The 19,736-nt window shown below is 37.8% G+C and overlaps 1 protein-coding gene across 3 annotated transcripts in view; it reads right to left on the bottom strand.

Annotated features, from left to right (window-relative positions):
- The window catches only part of ALDH1L2 (aldehyde dehydrogenase 1 family member L2), a 60,024-nt gene that overhangs the window by 12,609 nt on the left and 27,679 nt on the right, over positions 1-19,736 (bottom strand). For all 3 annotated transcript variants that reach the window (XM_063075094.1, XM_063075095.1, XM_063075097.1), the window contains 9 exons: positions 19,456-19,575; positions 18,674-18,801; positions 16,956-17,106; positions 14,285-14,355; positions 14,094-14,199; positions 6,756-6,843; positions 6,059-6,152; positions 4,055-4,154; positions 1,991-2,089 (listed from right to left, as the gene is read on the bottom strand). In XM_063075094.1, the coding sequence (XP_062931164.1) occupies positions 1,991-2,089; positions 4,055-4,154; positions 6,059-6,152; positions 6,756-6,843; positions 14,094-14,199; positions 14,285-14,355; positions 16,956-17,106; positions 18,674-18,801; positions 19,456-19,575 (957 nt within the window). The remainder of the gene's footprint in view (positions 1-1,990; positions 2,090-4,054; positions 4,155-6,058; positions 6,153-6,755; positions 6,844-14,093; positions 14,200-14,284; positions 14,356-16,955; positions 17,107-18,673; positions 18,802-19,455; positions 19,576-19,736) is intronic.

The raw sequence follows: 19,736 nt of genomic DNA, 5'->3' as shown, positions 1-19,736 counted from the left end.
GAGAAAATTATATTAAGTGAAACAAGTCAGGCAGAGAAAGAGAAATACCACATTTTCACTTATTTGTGGGAACTATAAATAAATAAATAAATAAATATACAAACAAATAAAGGGTTGAGGGGGAGAAGACACAACAATCACAACAATTCCTTGAACTTGTTAAGACAAGTGAACAGATATGATGTAGTGGGGGGGAAGGGGAGAGAGGAAGGGACCAAAGAAGAATGGATAAAGATACACGAAAATCAACTACAATGTATATTGAGAAGCTAAAATAAAAAAATAATAAATAAATATTTTTTTAAAAAAGAATTACCCTGAGCTGGCTGGTTAGCTTACTCACATAGAGCATAGTGCTGACAAAACCAAGGTCCAGGGTTCAGATCCCCATACCAGCTAGCCATCAACAACAAAAAATTATCCTTAATGTTAATCCATTAAAATAGCAAATGGATGTTCTGGAATTTTCATTAATATTGCATATTTATACTCTTTATGGCAAAAGAATTTCTAAAATAGCCATATTGTTATCTTTTTTTCTTCCCCAAATGCGGCAGACTGCCCTTGTGAAATTCTCACAGTATAGCCACACCACAGCAATCACTAGAATGTTCTGATGAAAAAGTCTTTGTCACACAGTGTTAATCACTGACATGTCTTTGTAATTGCTTCTTGTGCTCTTTGGTTATATTAATCTATTTATGCATTTTCTAATGTTAAGTCCAATTCTATTAAGAAGAAAGAATGAGAATTACCATGACCCAGCAGGGCCATGAATTTGAACTTAGGCTTGGCAATAATCTCCCAGTCACTTGCACAAAGTCCTGTTCTGGACAGGAAACCCTGAGTGGGCAGGGACCATGTCTCCTTTGTTCACCTTTGTATTCCCAGCACTCAGCACAGTGTTTGGTACTGAGTAGGTGCTCAAGAAATAGCTGTTGAATGAATACAAATAGCATGTGTGCGAAACCTGTTTGTTGATGGGCTGATAAAGCAAATCCTTGACATTTCTGGTCTGAGCATTTGAAACATCAACAAGTGTAGCTGACCTGAAAATCCATGATGTGAGATACTGCAAATTCTATTTTACTGAGACACAAAATTGAATTACACTGTGAGGTGCAGAAAGTGGCCACTGCCCACCTGACTACCTACCATCTGCCTCTCTGTTTGACTTCCTTGTTATCTGCTCTCACGAAGAAAGAATATCTTTGCCTTTTTGGTGGGAAGGGTATAGGCAATTGGTTCTGAAGGAAAAAAACACCTGGGTGCTGGTTTTATAAATATGAGCAAATTCATGACTACTATTACCTACATAATGACATAAGGCAGTATAATTTAGAGTTTATTTTAGCCATAGAATTCATCTTAATAGTTCTTTAAATGACTTTTAGTCCTATATTTATGGAGTCATGATCAATCTACAGGGGCTATTTATTTAGATAATTATTTTAGTTGAAGAAATTATATGCTGTCATGTTAACTGAGAACTGGGGATTTGTAAGGATCTAGTGGTGTTAGTCAATTTAGGGGTTTATAAAAAGCTGGAAGTATATGTCACAAGTGTCAAGGGTCTAATCTACTACAAATACAGAGAGAGGGATAGGTAATAACAGCTCTTAAGTATATTTTATCAGATTTTTTATATAGACCTATAACTTCTTACTGTAAAAATTATAAACACATATAAAAGTAGATAAATAATATAATGAAACCCCATGTACTCATCACCCAGCTTCAACAACTACCAGCTCCTGGCCAATTTATTCCCCTACTCACTCACTCTCCTTATGGGTTATTTTGAAGCAAATTCAAGACATATACTTTAATCTGTAAATATGTCAGTATGTAGCTATAAAAAATACTGATTTTTAAAAACATATCCACAATACTGTTATCACACCTAAATATTCATTAACAATCCTAGACGTACTTTTCATACAAGAGCAATTTTTATACAACTCAAAGGGCAAATCTGAAGATGCCTTACCACACTCATTACAAATTCATCGTGGATGGATTCTTCCACAAACAACCGTCCAGCTGCAATACAATTCTCTCCTTTGTTGAAAAATACTGCTCCCATGCCCTTCGGCCCCAGAAGAAAAAATATGGTTAACATTATTTGAGAAGTCAAGATTCTCATAAAATTGTACGCACAGTGAATAACATGCACAGTGTTATTGAAAGACAGCAGACAAGACAGAGATGTCATAGACAATCCTCTTGGCCTTGTTAGTGATAAGAAGTGCTTGGAGATATTCAGTTTTGATTTAGCCTGTTTTTAGAAATTTTGTTTCTCCTTTCCTCCTTTTGGTCCATGAGCACTTAAAAAAAAGAGTGTGACAATAACAATATACCATTAAGGATGAATTTTGTATTCTAAGAAAATCTATATTATTGTTTAAATTTAAATGTAATACTTATATACCAAGTTTTGCTTTTAAAATCTCTATTTCAGTTTGTATCAATCACAAATGTTTAGAAAGCTTCCCTCACCCTGCATGAAAAGGAAAATCCATTTTTCAAGGAGAAGTTTGAAAAATCTTTGAAATGAAGGCACTCAAAAATGACAGATTTGGAAGACTGGTGGATTTCGTTTCTCTTCCCTTTCTAAATCATTTCTAATTCACTTCCAGGAAACTTCCATAGACTAAGTAAAAAATACAACAGATGTTTTGAAATAACACACATTTTTTATATACGTACATTTTATTATCTTTAAACTTTCAAAAGTACGTTCACCATCTTGGATTTGGAGCTCTTAAATGGTCAGAACTCAGATTCTTTAAGATTATATATTCCTGTCTGGTAAAGTCTGATGGCAGCTAATATCAAACTCACTATTTGAGAATATTCAACTTTAGGGAACAGTTGGTTCTCTATAATCATTACACTGGGATTTTCTCCTTGTTTATGATTATTTCACCTTTAGCTATCTTTATTCATTCCTTTTTATTCATGTTATACAATCAAGAGTGTGAGATACCTAGTGAAGACTAACGTTCAGCTTGGTGCTTTTGAAAACAACAGACCACAGTATAGGAAGAAAACCCCTCTTCCCTTTATTTTCTTTTCTTCAGTCTTCTGTCTGACAAGCTCTGGAAAGCTCTCTGAAACCCAGATGTCCAGGCGATTCCTGAGCCCTGATGTCAGTTCATGTACCCCCAGCCATTGTCTATCACTGAAACCTCCAGACAGACCCCTTCACGGGCCCTGACCAATGGACTGCTTGGCCTTCTTTCACTCCCAGGTCACTCCATTTTCTTTGGGGCCCTTGCGTGATGAGATGTGGCTGCGGGTGTTCTTTAAGAGTACAGTTATGGAGAATAGTGAACAGATTCTGCTCGGTGCATAGGCTAAAAGATTGCACAAAACTAGGAAGACCATAAATTTCCACCAGACTCACAAGAAAGCTTAGCACAACTTGTGCCCGATGTTGGCTCACTATATGCCTCTATCTCAGAAATGAAGAATCAGGACTATGCCAATTTTTTTTTTAACCTTAAGTTTTATTTAAAATAAGTTTTTATACTTTGAAATAGGTCTGCAAAAATAGCACAAGAGTTCCTACGTTTCCTTCATCCAAGCTTCCCCATGATTATATCTTACAAAAACACACCACATTGTTAAATCCAAGAAATTGATGTTGCCAATTACTTTTAAAATATGGGATCCTTTGTTGTATCTAAAAATCTTACAGAAGCTCAGTGTGGAAAACAGATAAAAGTAGAGCTGTTCAGGTTGATGGAGTGAGATGCTGGGGGATGGGGGAAGGAGGGAGAAGGTGGAAGCCCCCCCAGAATATCTTTTGAACTTTTTGCTATGACTTCTATGACTTCTATCCCATTTTTAAAACATTTTAATAGGAGAAATTATAAAGACATTATTGTAAAAACTAAGTGCACTGAGTATTCCCAATCTAAGCATGAAAAGGATGGTTTCTATTTGTGACTAGACAAAACCAAATCTCATTTTAAGACATCTGAGAAAGAAGGAGGTGAGATGCATTTTAGAAGTAGGCACCATTTACTTGGATTTGACCCAATCTTACCATTCGCACGGCCTCGTCAAGTTCACAGTCATTGAATATTATAAGTGGGGATTTGCCACCAAGCTCTAGGGAAACTTTCTTCAAGTTGCTCACAGCACAGCTAGAGGAAAATAAATGGGAAATGAGCATTTACTTTGCCTGACTCTCGCTGGCTTTATTAACCATAAGTTGCCAATTGACTTAAAAAACGTAATTGAGCCTCAGAAAGACACAACATGAATGCTAGAATGGTAATTATGTTGAAGCTGGGTGATGAACACATGGAATTCGTTATGCTTTCCTGTGTGCCTTGTATGTATTCTAAATTTTCCAGAATAAACATTTTTTAAAATTCTGTGATCAAATGATTAGACATTCTCATGGGTAATTCTCAGATTCTTTCGGAATTTTGGTGACATAAAGGGCTGGCAAGGAATTCAACCTCTAACCAGACTACTAGAGCATTAGGAATAAAAGTATCAGTTTTTAGAAGTATATTGTTTATTTCCCTTGTCTTACAAAAGTATTCTTTTTTTTTTTTAAGTATTCTTATTTAAAACATATTGAAAATACCCCAAAAAAATTCAGACAAGAAAAAAAATCACAAAATTCCATCCCATGGCTCAATGACCATGGTTTTTACTATTTTCATATACTAATTTCTGCTGTGTCCTACCGTAGATTTTGCCTTGTTTAACATAGTTGAGATCACCCAATATACACAATATCTTATTTTTCTTTCCATTTATCATTTTAACAACACTTTTCAATGCTACTAAAAATTCTTCGTGAACATGACTGCACAGTATTTCATTACGTTGACATAATTTACCGCTTTATTTTGGATATTTAGGTTGTTTGCAATTTTTAAAAAACTAATATTACTATGTTTTGGGAATCCATTTTATAAATAATCCAAATTTGTCATATACTATACCATATATAAATTTGTCATTTATATATCTTTTCAGTTTCTTACTTATGCTACAAAAACTATTTGGGCCATGGCTTTAATACAGAAAATTTTTTGTGCTGGATTGCTAAAGCTACAGTAGGGTGTAGAATTTCCACATAGCTCTGGTTTTATTGACTGTGGATTTAACACTTTGGAAAGTATTTTATTACATTCAAATATTTCAGTACCCAGAGTGATAAGTAGATTTGTTTTCTAAATTCGATGTGGTTTTCCTCACTCCAAAATTGCCCTATTTAGACTTGCCATTATTAAAAAGACCAAGGATAACAAATGCTGGCGAGTATGTGGGAAAGAAGAACTCTTTTACACTGTTGGTGGGACTGTAAATTAGCACAGCCATTATGGAAAACAGTATAGAGGTTTCTCAGACAACTACAGAGAGAACTATGATATGATCCAGCAATCCCACTGCTGGGTATATATCCAAAGGAATGGAAATCATCATGTTGAAGGGATACTTGCACTCTCATGTTCATTGCAGCTCTATTTACAATAGACAAAATATGAAACTAACCTAAGAGTCCATTGACAGATGACTGGATAAGGAAAATGTGGTATCTATACACAATGGAATACTACTCTGCCATAAAAAAGAATGAAATTCTGCCATTTTCAACAGCATCGATGAGTCTGTAGAAAACTATGTTAAGTGAAATAAGCCAGACAAAGAAACAGAAATACCCACATGTTCTCACTCATAACTGGCTGCTTAGAAGGGAGGGAGGGAAGGAGGGGGGAATGAAGGAGGGAAGAAGGAAGGTATGAAGGAAAGAAAGAAAGAAAAGACCACAACAATATGATGAACTTTTAGAAGGAGAGAACAAACCTAAAGATACTAGAGATGGTGGGGGCGGAGGTAGGGAGGAGGTTTGGGAAGTGATCAGTCAGGTTAAGGGCATAAAGAAATATCACGATTTGTAAGAACGATAATGTTAAAGATGCTAATAATAAATTTTAAATTTTAATTTTAAAAAAAGCACCTTATTTAAACAAAAACAGAAACCTGGTTTAACAGGATCTGTAGCAAATCAACATACTAAAATCAATACCTCTTCATGATTTGTTTGCCAATAACAGTGGAACCAGTGAAACCAAGCTTGCGAATATCAGGGTGTTCAGAAAGGCGTTGTCCTACTATGCCACCTGTAGAGTTAGGGAATAAAACATGAATTAAAACATAACTCAAGTTCTTAGGGTGAGGGTGGCTTTGAATTTATTAAAGTAGATTTTTAAGCTCTCATTTAAATCTTAGATTTACATATTCTGCATTAATCGCAAACTGACAAAAATCTAAAATAATATCCCCCATGCAACTGTCAGTCCTCCCAAATAATGATGGGTAAGCTTTAGTTTTAATCTTCCAATGTAGTTTCTGAAAATTGAAACAGACCATCTTAGGGTAGATTTACAATGTTGTACAATCTCCCCCAACGCACCCTGCCACTCAGCCACTATATTTCCACTTTATGATTGTAATACATGGTAAGTATATTTATCCTTAAGTTAACTATTTGGTAACCTGTATTTAATTTTTTGTTTGTTTTTGGCATCTGGCTGGTACAGGGATCCAAACCTGTGAGCTTGGTTTTACCAGCATCACACTCTCCCAAGTGAGCTAAACAGTTAGCCCCCTGTATTTAGTTGTAATATAGTTATAACTCAGGACAAGACTCTAGTGGGAAAACAGCCACTCAGCTACCCCTAACCATTCATTGGTTATGACAAAGTGGTCATTTGATGGCTTACCTGAGCCTGGAATGATGTTGATTACCCCCTTTGGAAAGCCTGCTTTCACAGAGAGCTCTGCAAACTTCAAAGCAGTCAAGGGCGTGACCTGAACAGATGCAGACAGCAATTACCTTCTTCAGACTCTGTCTCATCCTTTAGGCCAGTACCCAGTTTTCTCTTGATGGCTATACTAGACCTCATTTTATTTTTATTTTACAGATTTATTATTTTTTTATTTTGACATAATTTTAGAGTCACAGAAAGTTGCAAAAATCTTACGATGAATTCCTTATATTTCCTTTACCCAGATTTCTCAAATGTTAATATTTTGCTACATTTGCTTTATCTTCTCTCTCTCTCTTTTTATTTATTTATTTATTTTTCTGAATTATTTAAGAGTAAGACATAGACATACAGTTAATTGAACAGTGGTACTGATAACACCAAGGTGCAGGGTTCAATCCCTGTACTGGCCCACCACCAAAAAAACAGACAGACATATCCCCTTACCTCTAAATAATTCTGTGTGCATTTCCTAAAAACAGGAAATTCTTTTACATAGCCATAGTACAATGATAAAAATCAGTAAGTTAACAACTGATACAATGCCTAATTTACAGACCTTATTCATATTTCACCAATTGTCTTTTATAGCCAAAAAAAAAAAAAAAAAATCCAAGATTGTGCATTGCATTTAGTTATATCCACAGTCCACATTAATCTGAGAGAGTTTCTGAGTTTTCTTTTGTATTTCATTACATTGACATTTTCTGAACAGTACGGGCCAATTATTCTGCACAATGTTCCTTTGTCTGGATATTTGTCTGGTATTTCCTCATGATTAGATTGAGGTTAGGTACTTTTGGCAACAATAGCACCGGAGTGATGCTGATCTCACCCTGTCGGGAGGCACATGCAGTGGAGTAGTCCCAGTACTGGAAATGTTAACTTTGATCATTTGGCAAATGTGATCTGCCAAATCTCATAACTGTATGTTACTATTTATACTTTGTAATTAATATTTTGTAGGGAGATACTCAAACTTTCCCCCACTAGTTTTAGTATCCATTTATAATTCCTCCCTGAATCAATTATTATTATGATGGTTGCCAAACAGTGATTTTCTAATTCTATCATTCCTTCTACATGTATTAGTTGGTTCTCCACTATAAAATGTTTCCCTTCTCTTTAATTAATTAATGTTCCTGTAAACTCATGCATTCTTACTTTATTCAACAGGTTATAATCTTTTACTATTGTTACTGATTTTGATGTTCAAATTGTTCCAGATTTGGCCAATGGAACCCCTTTGGTAGGGCTCCCGTGTTGTTTTGATTGTCTCTACCATTATTTAGCCTTTTTTTTTTTCTATCATTTCCTTGCTTTTTTGGCCCAATATGATGTTCCATGTTCATCTTGTATTTTCCCAGCTCCAGCCATTTCTTCAAGGAGCCCGGGTTTCTTTTAGCAGAGAGTAGTATTTAGAAACCAAGATCTGGACACTGTTGAAGTGTCACTGTTTCTAAGCCCTCTTAGCAGACAGAGCTGGGAAATAGATATATGTGTATACATATGCAAACACCTATGTATGTTTGTATGTATCCCCACATATACCTATATCCATTTCTTTAGCTACCTAAACACATTAAAACTCATGAATTTACTCTGATAATTCTACCCAATATCTCAGGATCAATTCTATATTTCCCCTTTTTATATTTGTAACTCTCTTCTCCAAGTAAGAAACATGGATCCCATTGCCCACAATATACTATTTGCTTAATCCTAAAATGCAGAGAAAGTAATTCAAGAATTGCTAAGCCATGTCCCTATGAAAAATAAGCCTACTGGCTGGAGGTAAATATTTATTTACAGTGTTTTTGCCTTTAGCCTGAAGGCATACAGTCCAAATGTTAGTCAAAGTACTTGGGTTAGCACTTCCTTACCCGCTTCAGTGCGGTTCTGTTATTCAGTTGAAATACAGCTTAATTCATTTGTTTTTGTTTGTATTCGGTTTTAAGGTTCTGCCCCATCTGTGTGGATTCTATTTCTTTTCTTTGTTTGTTGTCACTGAGTATGGGAAATACGCTCCCAAAAGTCAGGACTATACAAAAGATCCATTGAGAGAAGTGTCATCCTCCCACACTTCTTTCCACCTCATTCCCCCCATGTCCTGAAAGTATCTGTAAGGTCACGGAGGAAGACACTAACTGGGCAAAGGAAGAAAAAAGTATTTTATTAGCAAGCTGCAAGTGGACCTGCCGGGCTGTGCCTAAAAATGGTGAGAGCGCAGAGAGGCAGTTGGGTGTCTTTTTTATAGGGTTGAGATTGGCATCTGGCCTGGCCTAGGAAGACGGCTACAGTGTTCCACTCCCTGTGCAGCTTGCTCGTGGGAACAGAGACTTCGGGAGACAGAAACCTTGGCCTAAGGAGGGAAACACTTACAATGTTACATTCTGGGGACAGCCTGCTCAGCCTGCTCATGGGAATAGAAATTTAGAGGAACAAAACTGAAGGATGGGGCTTTCTAAAAGTCAGGTTCTCAGTTCCAGGGACCTAACAATAACCAATATCATTAGTCTCTGGTTTATCCTTCCTGTGTTTATTTTTCTACGAATGAGCAAATTCATATTTTCTTACTTTCCCTTCTTTCTTACACAAAAAGTGGCATAATATGGATCTCATTTTAAACATCTTTTATAGCAATACAAATCTCAGAAGCAAAGTAAAAGTAATATTTCACACTTAAAAACCAATGCTGCTTAATGTTTGGTTGATAAAAATGGAGTGTAGAAGAAGATCCATTGAGCTTTGAAAAGCAAAGAGTAGAACTTCTATTTATATATTTTTAAATGACAAAGATATGAAATAAATTACACATCACTAACATTTATCACATGGCTGGATAAAGGTGCCCTCGCTCAGTCTGAATGAAGGTCAAATGTTCATGGGTCACAAAGGTATGTGCAGGGTCCTAGGAAAGAATAGGAGCTCACAGGCCAAGAGGTGGCAGTGGTTCCCTCTTGCTTATTTGCTTTCAGAATATTGCCATATGTTCAAGACTATAAGCATGGCTACATGGGTTCACAGACTATGTTGTCATTTTAATTAAACCAATCTTCATAAAATGAACAAGTGGCCAAAAAAGAATGTGCATAGAAACTGCATCATAAATGATAATACTCACCATGCCCACACCTCAGGGCCTGCCCAGGGACCCGAGGCATGGAGAAGGGAACCAGACCTCTCTCCCACAACCAGGCACACCATGCCAGTGCTTCTGTCTGGCTACTGCTAAGCTACGGCTAAGGCTGATGTCACATATCCTGTTCACAGCGCCAATTGTCTAGTTCTTAATCCTCTTCGTGACCACAGTTGTAAAGCTAGGTGACCACGCTAGTTGTCGTGGCTCTTTTACCTGCCAGTAATCCTGCACCGACTGGGCCAATTGTCGAGCTAGGGATGGGTCTGGAGCTCACAGACCCCTTAAGCCCATTCAGAGTGGGTCACAAACCCTTCACATGTCAGGCTGGGTCACCAGACCCCACACACGCCAGGCTGGGTCACCAGACCCCTTCACGTGGGTCTATAAGCTAGGTAACCGGCCACAGGGTCCTTGGAAGCTGCAGGTCTGGAAAAACATGGACACACAGGGTGGGCATCCGAGGCAGTAAAACACCAGCCAAAGCAGCGCCGCCATGCAGGTGCACTTATTCCACACACACACACACACACACACACACACACAATGTTTATGGAACCACCCCTATCTGGCCCTCAGGCAAGGGGAGCGTGATCAAATTGTTCCATTTACCCAACAGCCTTGGAGCCCACCCAGGGACTCAGGGCATGGAGAAGGGAACTGGACCTCTCTCCCACAACCAGGCACAAAACACCAGCACCTCGGGGCCCACCTGGGTACCCAGGGCATGGAGAAGGGGACCAGACCCTCCTTCCACAACCAGGCACACCAAGCCAGCTCCTTGGGTCTCGCCTGGTGACCCCAGGCATGAAGAAGGGGACTGGCCACCCCTCCCACAACCAGGCACATGGCTCCAGAGCCTTGGGCCTTGGCCTGCCCAGGGACCAGAGTCATGGAGAAGGGGCCCAAACACACCCAATAGCCAGGCATACCGCCAGTGCCAACAAGCATGCCAAAAACAGCACCTCCGCGTGGATGGCCCACCACAGCCACCACAATAACCATGGCTGCTGCAAAAGCATCTAGACGCCACAGCCACCACCTAGATGATCCGCCAATCACTGGTAGTGCATTCACACAAGAAGAGTCACCAGTAGAGACAAAGAAAAGAAGAGGATGTCTCTTTCCACAAAGCCCATTTCAGAGTGACAGAAGAAGCATCTGCTCTATGATAATACTGGGGGACCTGATCACATCTCTCAGCATTGGACAGATCATCTAGGCAACAAATCAACAGAGTAACCATTATTCTTTCAGCAGGAGAGAAGAAATCTAGGGCAATTAGAGGGGGGAGGGGGAGAGAATGGGGGAAAGGGAGAGACTAGAAAAGGGGCATAAAGAATAAGTATGATTTGTAACAATGTACATGCTAGTAATGTTGATTTAATCAACATATCTCAATGTTCAACCCCCAAAATATGTATAATCGATTTTGATTCAATAAATAAAATAAATTAAAAAATAAAATAAAATAAATGATAATAGTAACACAGCAAACAAGAAAAAGGCAGAGCTACCACTTTTCCTCCTTCTAGTAACAGGTCCATGATAGTCACATAGTTAAAGATGATCTGAACTCAAAGTGTATATTACTGTGCCTTGGTATGAAGCCATCATGATTAAAGTGGCATCATAAATTAATAAAAACCTATCTTGAATTTATAATTCTTTTAAAGTAAGAATAAAAAGTTTTTTATATTATTAATAATAAAATAAAACAAATTGTTTAATCTTACCTCATTCCCTTTCATTTCTATTGGTTTTCTTCCATTTGGCTATCCAGTGTCCCAGCAGGATTATAGATTTACATGATATATGGGTAGGCATTTAACACCATTCTGGGCAAGAGTAGATCATTGCTAAATATTAGGGTAATAACACAGTCAGAACCTGCCAGACCTGGCCCAGTCTGCTCTAGGCCATGGGAATCTGTGCCTTCTTCTGTGTGAAGCCAGGAGGGAATCTTTCATACATATAACAAAGCAGACACCAGGATCAAGGAGAGGAGCCATCTAAATCCAGCCCTCCTGATGTTCACACAGGGGCCTAATACTTACATGATTTCATACCATCATTGCACAAAAGACAGTTCCAATATAAAAACGACAACTCTGGGTCTTTAATTCTCAGGATGAAAATTTTCAGTTAGTAAATGATCATTTTAAGTTACGGATAGAGCCAGACTGATTTCCACATGGACAGAAACTTGGTGTGTCCTTTTCACTGATGTGTGCCTGATAATTGGTATGCACTCAATAAGTGTTTATAATTTTTGGACATTTGATATACTCATTGGCATTCTTCAACGATTTGCACTCTCATTGGATACCATTTTGTGGTTCTCCACCCTGGCTGTACCTTAGAAACAAATGTGAATTTTAAGCAATGCCAATGCCTGGGCTCTAACCTAGACCGATTAAATCAGAATCTCTCGCAATGGGGCCTGAATATCGTACTTTTTAAAGAGAACTCAGCTAGATTTTCTGCCTCCTCTCTTCACTCTACTAGCTTATTACCATTTAATGAGTGGTGCTGCTTGGGGAAATTAGCACTCTTACATGCTGGTGAATTGGTACAATTCCCATGGAAGGATTTGTCAATGTCTGTCACACAGGTACTTGCCCATGTGTCTTTTAACTAAGTGATTCTTCTATTAGAGACATAGCCTATACATATATTTACACATGTGCATGATGCCATATTTATAAGGTTATTAACTGCAGCATAGTTTATGATAACAAAGGGGTGGAAAAATCTAAATATCTATTACTTAGGAATTGGTTAAATAAAATGTTTTATCTCTACAATGGATATTATGGAATATTATTTATCTGTAGATGGAATACTGTTAAATACAATGGAAACTTTAAAAAAAGAAATTTTTTTGGTAAGTATCTATAGAATGTTATTTATGTATGTGTGTGTGTTTTTAAATTTTATTTTACTCTGGTAAGAACACATAATATGAGATCTACTGTCTTACATGTTGAAGTGTATTATACAGTATTGTTAGCTATAGGCACAAGGTTGTACAGCAGATCTCTACAACTTGTTCATCTTGCATAATTAAAACTTTACGCCCATTGATTAGCAATTTTCCATTTCCCCTTTGCCCCCTTTGTTTTTTTAAATGGATTAAAAAAGTATATATGTATATATGCATATACATATATTTGTACATGCAGAGACTATTGCTGGAATACTTAAGAAACTAACAAATAACCATTAATAACATTGGTTGTCTCTAGGGAAGTAAACTGGTTAGCTGAGTAATAATGATAGGAGGGAAACTTTTCACTATTTACCTCTTTGTACCTTTTGAATTTTGAAAATTTTGAATATATATCTATTTTTTTAATGAAATTATTTTCAATGAGTAAAACAAGTTGACTGTAGCCACGTGACCATGTAGCTATGCCAAATGAAGTTTTATATATATATTTTTTAAGTTCTACAAGAAGAAATAAAAGAGCTGATAGGTAAGGAAATGCAGACTCTTCTAGGATACAGACCAAGTTTTCTCCATGAGTTATGCACCCCAGAATGCCTACTACTATGCACTGCACATAGGAAATGCTCAGCTAGTGTTAAATTGGCTACCACATTCTTTTCTCGAAAAGCTACTGTAGCATTAAAAGATTTTTTTGAGAACTACTTGTTCTATAATTTTTAAGTATTTCCTTGTTATCCACATCTATATGTTTTTACACAGTTGCCACAATTATGTAGATTCTTTTGCATGCTTTTCCCTCATCTCCCTTACCTTTACAATTTTTTGATAATTAAATTTGAATGCCTGCATAATACTTTTTTTTTAATGTCTCATAATGACTCTAAGTAAGTCCCTAATTATTGGACACTTGGCATTTTGCAGGAATTGAATTGCTGTGTAGACGTTCAAAGGATTTCATTGACTACACTATGCTTGTTTCCATTGTCATGGAAGTTGTAAATTATGGAATCTCTACACAACGCTTTAGGTAGCTATTAAAAATGAATATTTACTAATATGAAAAGCTGTCTATGATATATGAAAAAAGATATAATATACAATCCCATTTTTGCATAAAAACATGCTATTTATAAATGCATATCTCTGTTTTTAAGTTTGTAGGAGAGGAGGAGATTCTGCACCTGGCCCCTTGGCATCTTACCTGTGCTGGTTTGAGCACTAAGGTATTGCCTGCTGCCAAACATGCAGCACTCTTCCATGCCAGCATCATCAGGGGGTAATTCCAGGGAATGATAATGGCACAGACACTGCAGGGGAAGAAATACGACATGCTTGGTTGTCTCGAACTAACGAAACTCTTAGGAGTCCCTTGAGGCACTCTCCTTGTCTTACCCAAGCGGCTCCTTCTTGGTGAAGGTCAGATTGCGATTTGGACGGGCCTGATTGATGGGAATTGTAGAACCCTAAAGAATAAAAAAAGTTTCATCTCAAAGAATCCATTTTCTGTCCTCTCTTTTTTTTTTCAGCCGATATAAAAAGATAGAGTTTGATTTATAAGAAGTAAATCCATACCAAAGAAGGAACTGCTATTTCTTTCTCAAAAGCACCACGGAACATAGGTGAATAAACATAATTCTAATTTAGTCACTCTCCATTCCCAATTTCTTGGCTTGGCAGGGAATGTTAATTGCTTGCCCAATATCCATTCTCCCCTCTTTCCTTAGTAACAGAATCCTTGTATTAATAGTGGAGACAGCAATGTGCCCAGATAAGACGCAGTGTTTTCCAGTCTCCATTGCAGATGGGATGGTCAATGGAGGATTCTTAAGCACAGGCATTAGGAGAGGAGTGCTCTTTAACGTAAGCTAAGCTCAAGCAAGTGCTCTTTTACCCTTCCCTCCACTTCCACAATATGTTGTTCCTCCTCCTGCTCAATATGTTGCTGAAATGGCTGGCACTGTGACAGTTATCATGAGACCATAAGACATTGTGAGGGTGGAGGTCATATGGTACTATGGATGGCCTGGCAGAGAGAGAGAAGGAGCCTGCATCTCACATACTAGCTCCGACCGTTTGCCTTTGGGCTTCTTGAAAGTGAGAGAAAAATAAACTTCTTACTTAGGTTTTCTGTTATACATGGCCAAATTTAATCTCAACGAATTCACAATAGTGGTCTTTAACTGGAGCTATTCATTTGCTTCGCCACATAAAATATTATTGCTATTACTAACACAAGTGTACAGTTTCTTATCTGAAACTCTTGTAGCCAGGTGTGTTTTAGAATTTTAAAAATTTTGGACTTTAAAAACATAATATAGTATATATACCTTATATTATGTTGCATTATCTACTACCCACTGTAGGATCTAAGGCAGCCCTCTATAATCAAACAGGTTAATATTTACTCAGCAAAACATGCATATTCACTCTAAGTGATATAAATAAAGATTATAAGTATACTTATGTTCATTCAGGTCAGGGTTTGGCAGCAAATGCATTTGAACTAATCAAACAAATTAATTTTCAGGTTTCAGAGCTATTTGGATTTCATAATTGAGGATAATTGAATTCATAATTCAGAGCTATTGGATTTAAAATATGGACTGAACCAGTATTACTAACTATTTATATATGCATGACTTTGTGGTGGAACGATAATAAAAACTACATTTTTGGGCAAGAACCTACTGTGTTGCAGACTTTTATAATACTGCAGTATATAAATACTTATTTCCAATTCTCATAACATACTTGCAAGGTAGGTATTATTGTGACCATTTTACAGAAGAGGCAGGTAAGGCTCAGAGAGATAAAATAACTCTAACATCACCTAGTAAGAGTAAGTGGCAAAGCTGAGACTTGGATCCAGATCTCTCTGACTCTATATCAACATTGATGACAGCAATGTGCCCAGATAAAATATTATATTTCTCATTCTCCTTAGCAGATAGCGATGGCCAAGGAGAGATAGAAGCACAAGACTTTGGGAGGGTGGGAATGCTTTTTAAAGCCCTTTTACCCTTCTCCACTTCCTCCCTCTTCCCCCCTTCTTCCTTCTTGCTGCTGGGAATGTGGCTATGATGGCTGGTTCTGCAGTGGCTATCATGAGTCTATGAGCAGCATGCATTCTGCTGTTTGCTACAGGCCCTACTTTTTGTATCCCCAATGCTGAGGCCAAGTAAAATTGTCATTTACCATCATACATGTGCTATTTATTATCTTATAGTAAAGGAAAATGAAATATTGTATTCATGTCTTCCTCAAAATTCTTCTCATAATCAGTCTGCTTCAATCATCTACATTAGCTCTCTGGCCTCTGTAGGCATCTGAATTTGTAACCCCTATATAATACCAGGCTTCTCCCTATACATCTAAAAGACTACTAGATACCCTTAGGAGGCATTATAGTAAAGTGCAAAGAATATCATTAGAATTTAGATTCAGAAAATCTTGAGTTCAACCTGATTCTATGGTTTACTTGCTATGGATTCTAGGAAAGGCATTCATTTCCTTAAGCTTCTGTTTCCTTACTTGTAATAAGGAGATAATGCTATCCATTTACCTCACATGGTTATTATAACTTTTGCTATGGTCTGAATGTGTCCCCCGAAATTCATGTGTTGGAAACTTAATCCCCAATGCAACAGTGTTGGGACATGGAGCCTAGTGGGAGCTGTTTAGGTCATGAGGGTGGAGATATTGGATTACTGCCACCGTAAAAAGGGCTTGCAGGAGTGGATTTGCCCTATTCTTTTTTTCTGCCACTTGAGGACACAATGTTCCTTCTCTCCAGAGTTTACAGCAACAAGGTGCCATCTTGGAACCAGAGACCAAACCTGCTGGTGCCTTGGTCTTGGACTTTCCAGCCTCCACAACTGTGACAGAATAAATTTCTGTGCTTTATAAATTACCCAGTCTCAGGTATTCTGTGCTAAATGAACTAAGACAACCATGTTATATAGTTGAGAAAACCTACATACAAGGTGGATCTGACACAGTGCCTGGAACAAACAAGTAAATGTTAATCCCTTTTCCTTTTGGAACGAAAAACATTTATGCTTACCTGAATTTTATCACACCAGCCAGCAAAATATCTGAATGTTTGCACAGACATTCCAATGTGAGTCTTCAGAGCCAAGGTATAGACAGCCCCTGAATCAAGGGTTTCAATGGTTGCCAGCTCTTCTTGGTTCTCTTCCAGTAGGTCTGCAAGTCTTTACGGTCAGTGAAAGAAATTCATTCATCAAACATTGACTGAGCCCTATTACATATAAGGTATCGTCCTTATTCTCAGAGGTGAACACAAATGGATCACATCTCGGCCCTTATGGAGATCAGAGTCCAGTAGGGAAGATAGACATTAAACAAATAATTCCATAAACAATTTGCTTCAAGAATTGCAAAGGGAAAGCAGAAGGTGGTGAAAGCATAACTTGCCTCATATGTGTATAAGAAGCAGAACCGTGACTGAGCCATGGTAAACCAAGGAGATCAATAATAGAAAACAGTGGGAATGTGGATGGTTCATGACTGTACAGGAAGATGTTAGAGCGCAACCCACAGCCCTTGAGGATTTGGGGCTGGTATAGAAATGTTTCCAGCACTAACTGAAGAGGACAAGATAGAAACAAATGGAATGAGTTATGAACACAACATATTTCTGTTTGGAGTCCAGTTTCTGTGGGAAGATAAGTGCAGGACTGCATGAGGACTAGGCAATAGAATTCATCTTTTGTGTTCACCTCCTCCGTTTGTTTTCCTTCCTTCCTTCCTTCAGTAGTTCTCTGAGCTGTTCCTTTTGGGCCATTCGAGAGTAGGGCTTGAATCCCCTTCCCCCAATGTTTCTTCCAGATCTTGCTGTAAGATATCTTTTGACCAAGGTCAGACATTTGGCTTTCGGCAAGCAGAAAATGGAATTTATGATAGAACCGAATTAACTCCTGGCATACTTAGTTACTGATTTAAAATACTCCTCCCAGGCCTTAGTATTTTTCCTCCTTGCTCCTATTCTTTACACATCGAGTAGATCTAAAATTTGTCTTTGAAAACAACAAGGTGCTGGATATCTCCACTGGCTTTTCTATTTCCATTCTCCACCCTGCTCTGTGACCCTGGAGGATGACCTTTATAGACTCCCATCACCTGGCTCCCTTGTTCTCTCACTGGAAGGCACCTGCAGGAGGAGAAAGAGGTTGAGGGATTCAGTGCCCTGGCTCCCTCACTGATGGGCTGTGGTTTAGCAGCCGCTGTGTCCCTCCACCAAAGACCACTGTAGTGTGGTCTTCTGCAGCTACAGATCTTGCCAGATTCTAGTGACAGTTCCTTCCTCTGTCCCTTTGTCCCTTCAGACCTTGGAGGAGTAGCAGCTTCCCCCTGCTGCTAGTCCTGCGTGGGGTGCTTCATTATCCTTTGTGGGATTCCCTTGACCTTGCCTATGACTTTGTAAATAGTCCTTTACTAAACTTCTTTTCTTACTAGGACCCTGACTGATACAAGCAATAATACAAAAATCAGGAACTCACATATACAAGATTTTATGATTCAAGTAACAGAAGGCACATTATATAATAGGTGCATACTAGAATGTTTTGCAGGAATTCTTTAAATGTTGGCAATGCTAGCCAAGATCCAAAGGTAGCAGACTTGCTTTTCTAAAAAATATAGCTGGGCTGGTTGGTTAGCTCACTTGGGAGAGCGTGGTGCTAATGACACAAAGGTCACGGGTTCAGATCCCCATTCCAGCCAGCTGCCAAAAAAATAAATAAAAAATAAAAAACATACCTGTACATCAGTCTTCCTCTTTCTCTTGCATTCATTCTTCCCCATTCGCCATTTTCAAAAGCATCTTTTGCTGCTGCTACTGCTTTATCAACATCCACCAAAGAAGCATAGGCTACTTTGCATATTGTCTATTTCAGTGTAAGTAAAAATAGGGTGTGTAAGAGATATATAAAAATGATTCTTGAAATTAATCTCATGTTAATAGGAAAAATAGGGTATTACTTATTAAAATCCAAAGAATTTTATGATGAAAAATTAATACATCCAGTAATACCATAAAGAAAAAGAAACAATTATAAGATGAAAATTATGAATATGAAATTGGTACTTTATGTGTTACACTACATTATGGAAGAACACATTTAGGATGACTATATACAAAGGTACTTCAAAAAGTTAGTGAAAAAATAGGATTAAAAGACAATACGAATCCTTCCATGAACTCATATTTCTCCTAGTGCCTTAGGGAAGTTGAATTTCTTGCCATGAGTTTTCAAAGTCTGAAAATTTTTTTCCACATGTAGCTCTACATTGAGGGATGCCTCTGATGTGTATTGATACAGCTATATGTGTAAATTCATCATAAATATTCATATTATGAAATAGGTTACTATGGTTAACAGCAGCCAGTACCAAAATCAAATAGTTGAAAGAAATGCATGAAGTACGTTTGTAGAAGTGCTTGGAGGCATAGCAATAGAATAAAGTAGCTTCTTAAAGACTGCTTGTTTTACAATTGTGCCTAAACTAAAAATCCATGACCACAATAAATAATTACTCACAGATCCATCTGTGGGGTTGATAGTGTCGTAAGTCTTTCCATCATCTGCATCTATGAACTGTCCATTTATGAAACACTGATAGGGCATTTTTACTGTCATTTCATTGACCTCCTTTGAAACCTAAGAGAAAATTATGTTAATTCAATGCATTTCTGTGCTTATCAATTTGATAACAAATAGCAATAAGAAGCTCATTTCTCGGGCCGGCCCCGTGGCTCACTCGGGAGAGTGTGGTGCTGGTAGCGCCGAGGCCATGGGTTCGGATCCTATATAGGGATGGC

Source organism: Cynocephalus volans, chromosome 12, assembly GCF_027409185.1.
Source record: "Cynocephalus volans isolate mCynVol1 chromosome 12, mCynVol1.pri, whole genome shotgun sequence".
NCBI classification, from domain to species: Eukaryota; Metazoa; Chordata; class Mammalia; order Dermoptera; family Cynocephalidae; genus Cynocephalus; species Cynocephalus volans.
Note: the sequence above shows the minus strand (reverse complement) of the source record. Positions and strands in the feature narration are given on the sequence as shown.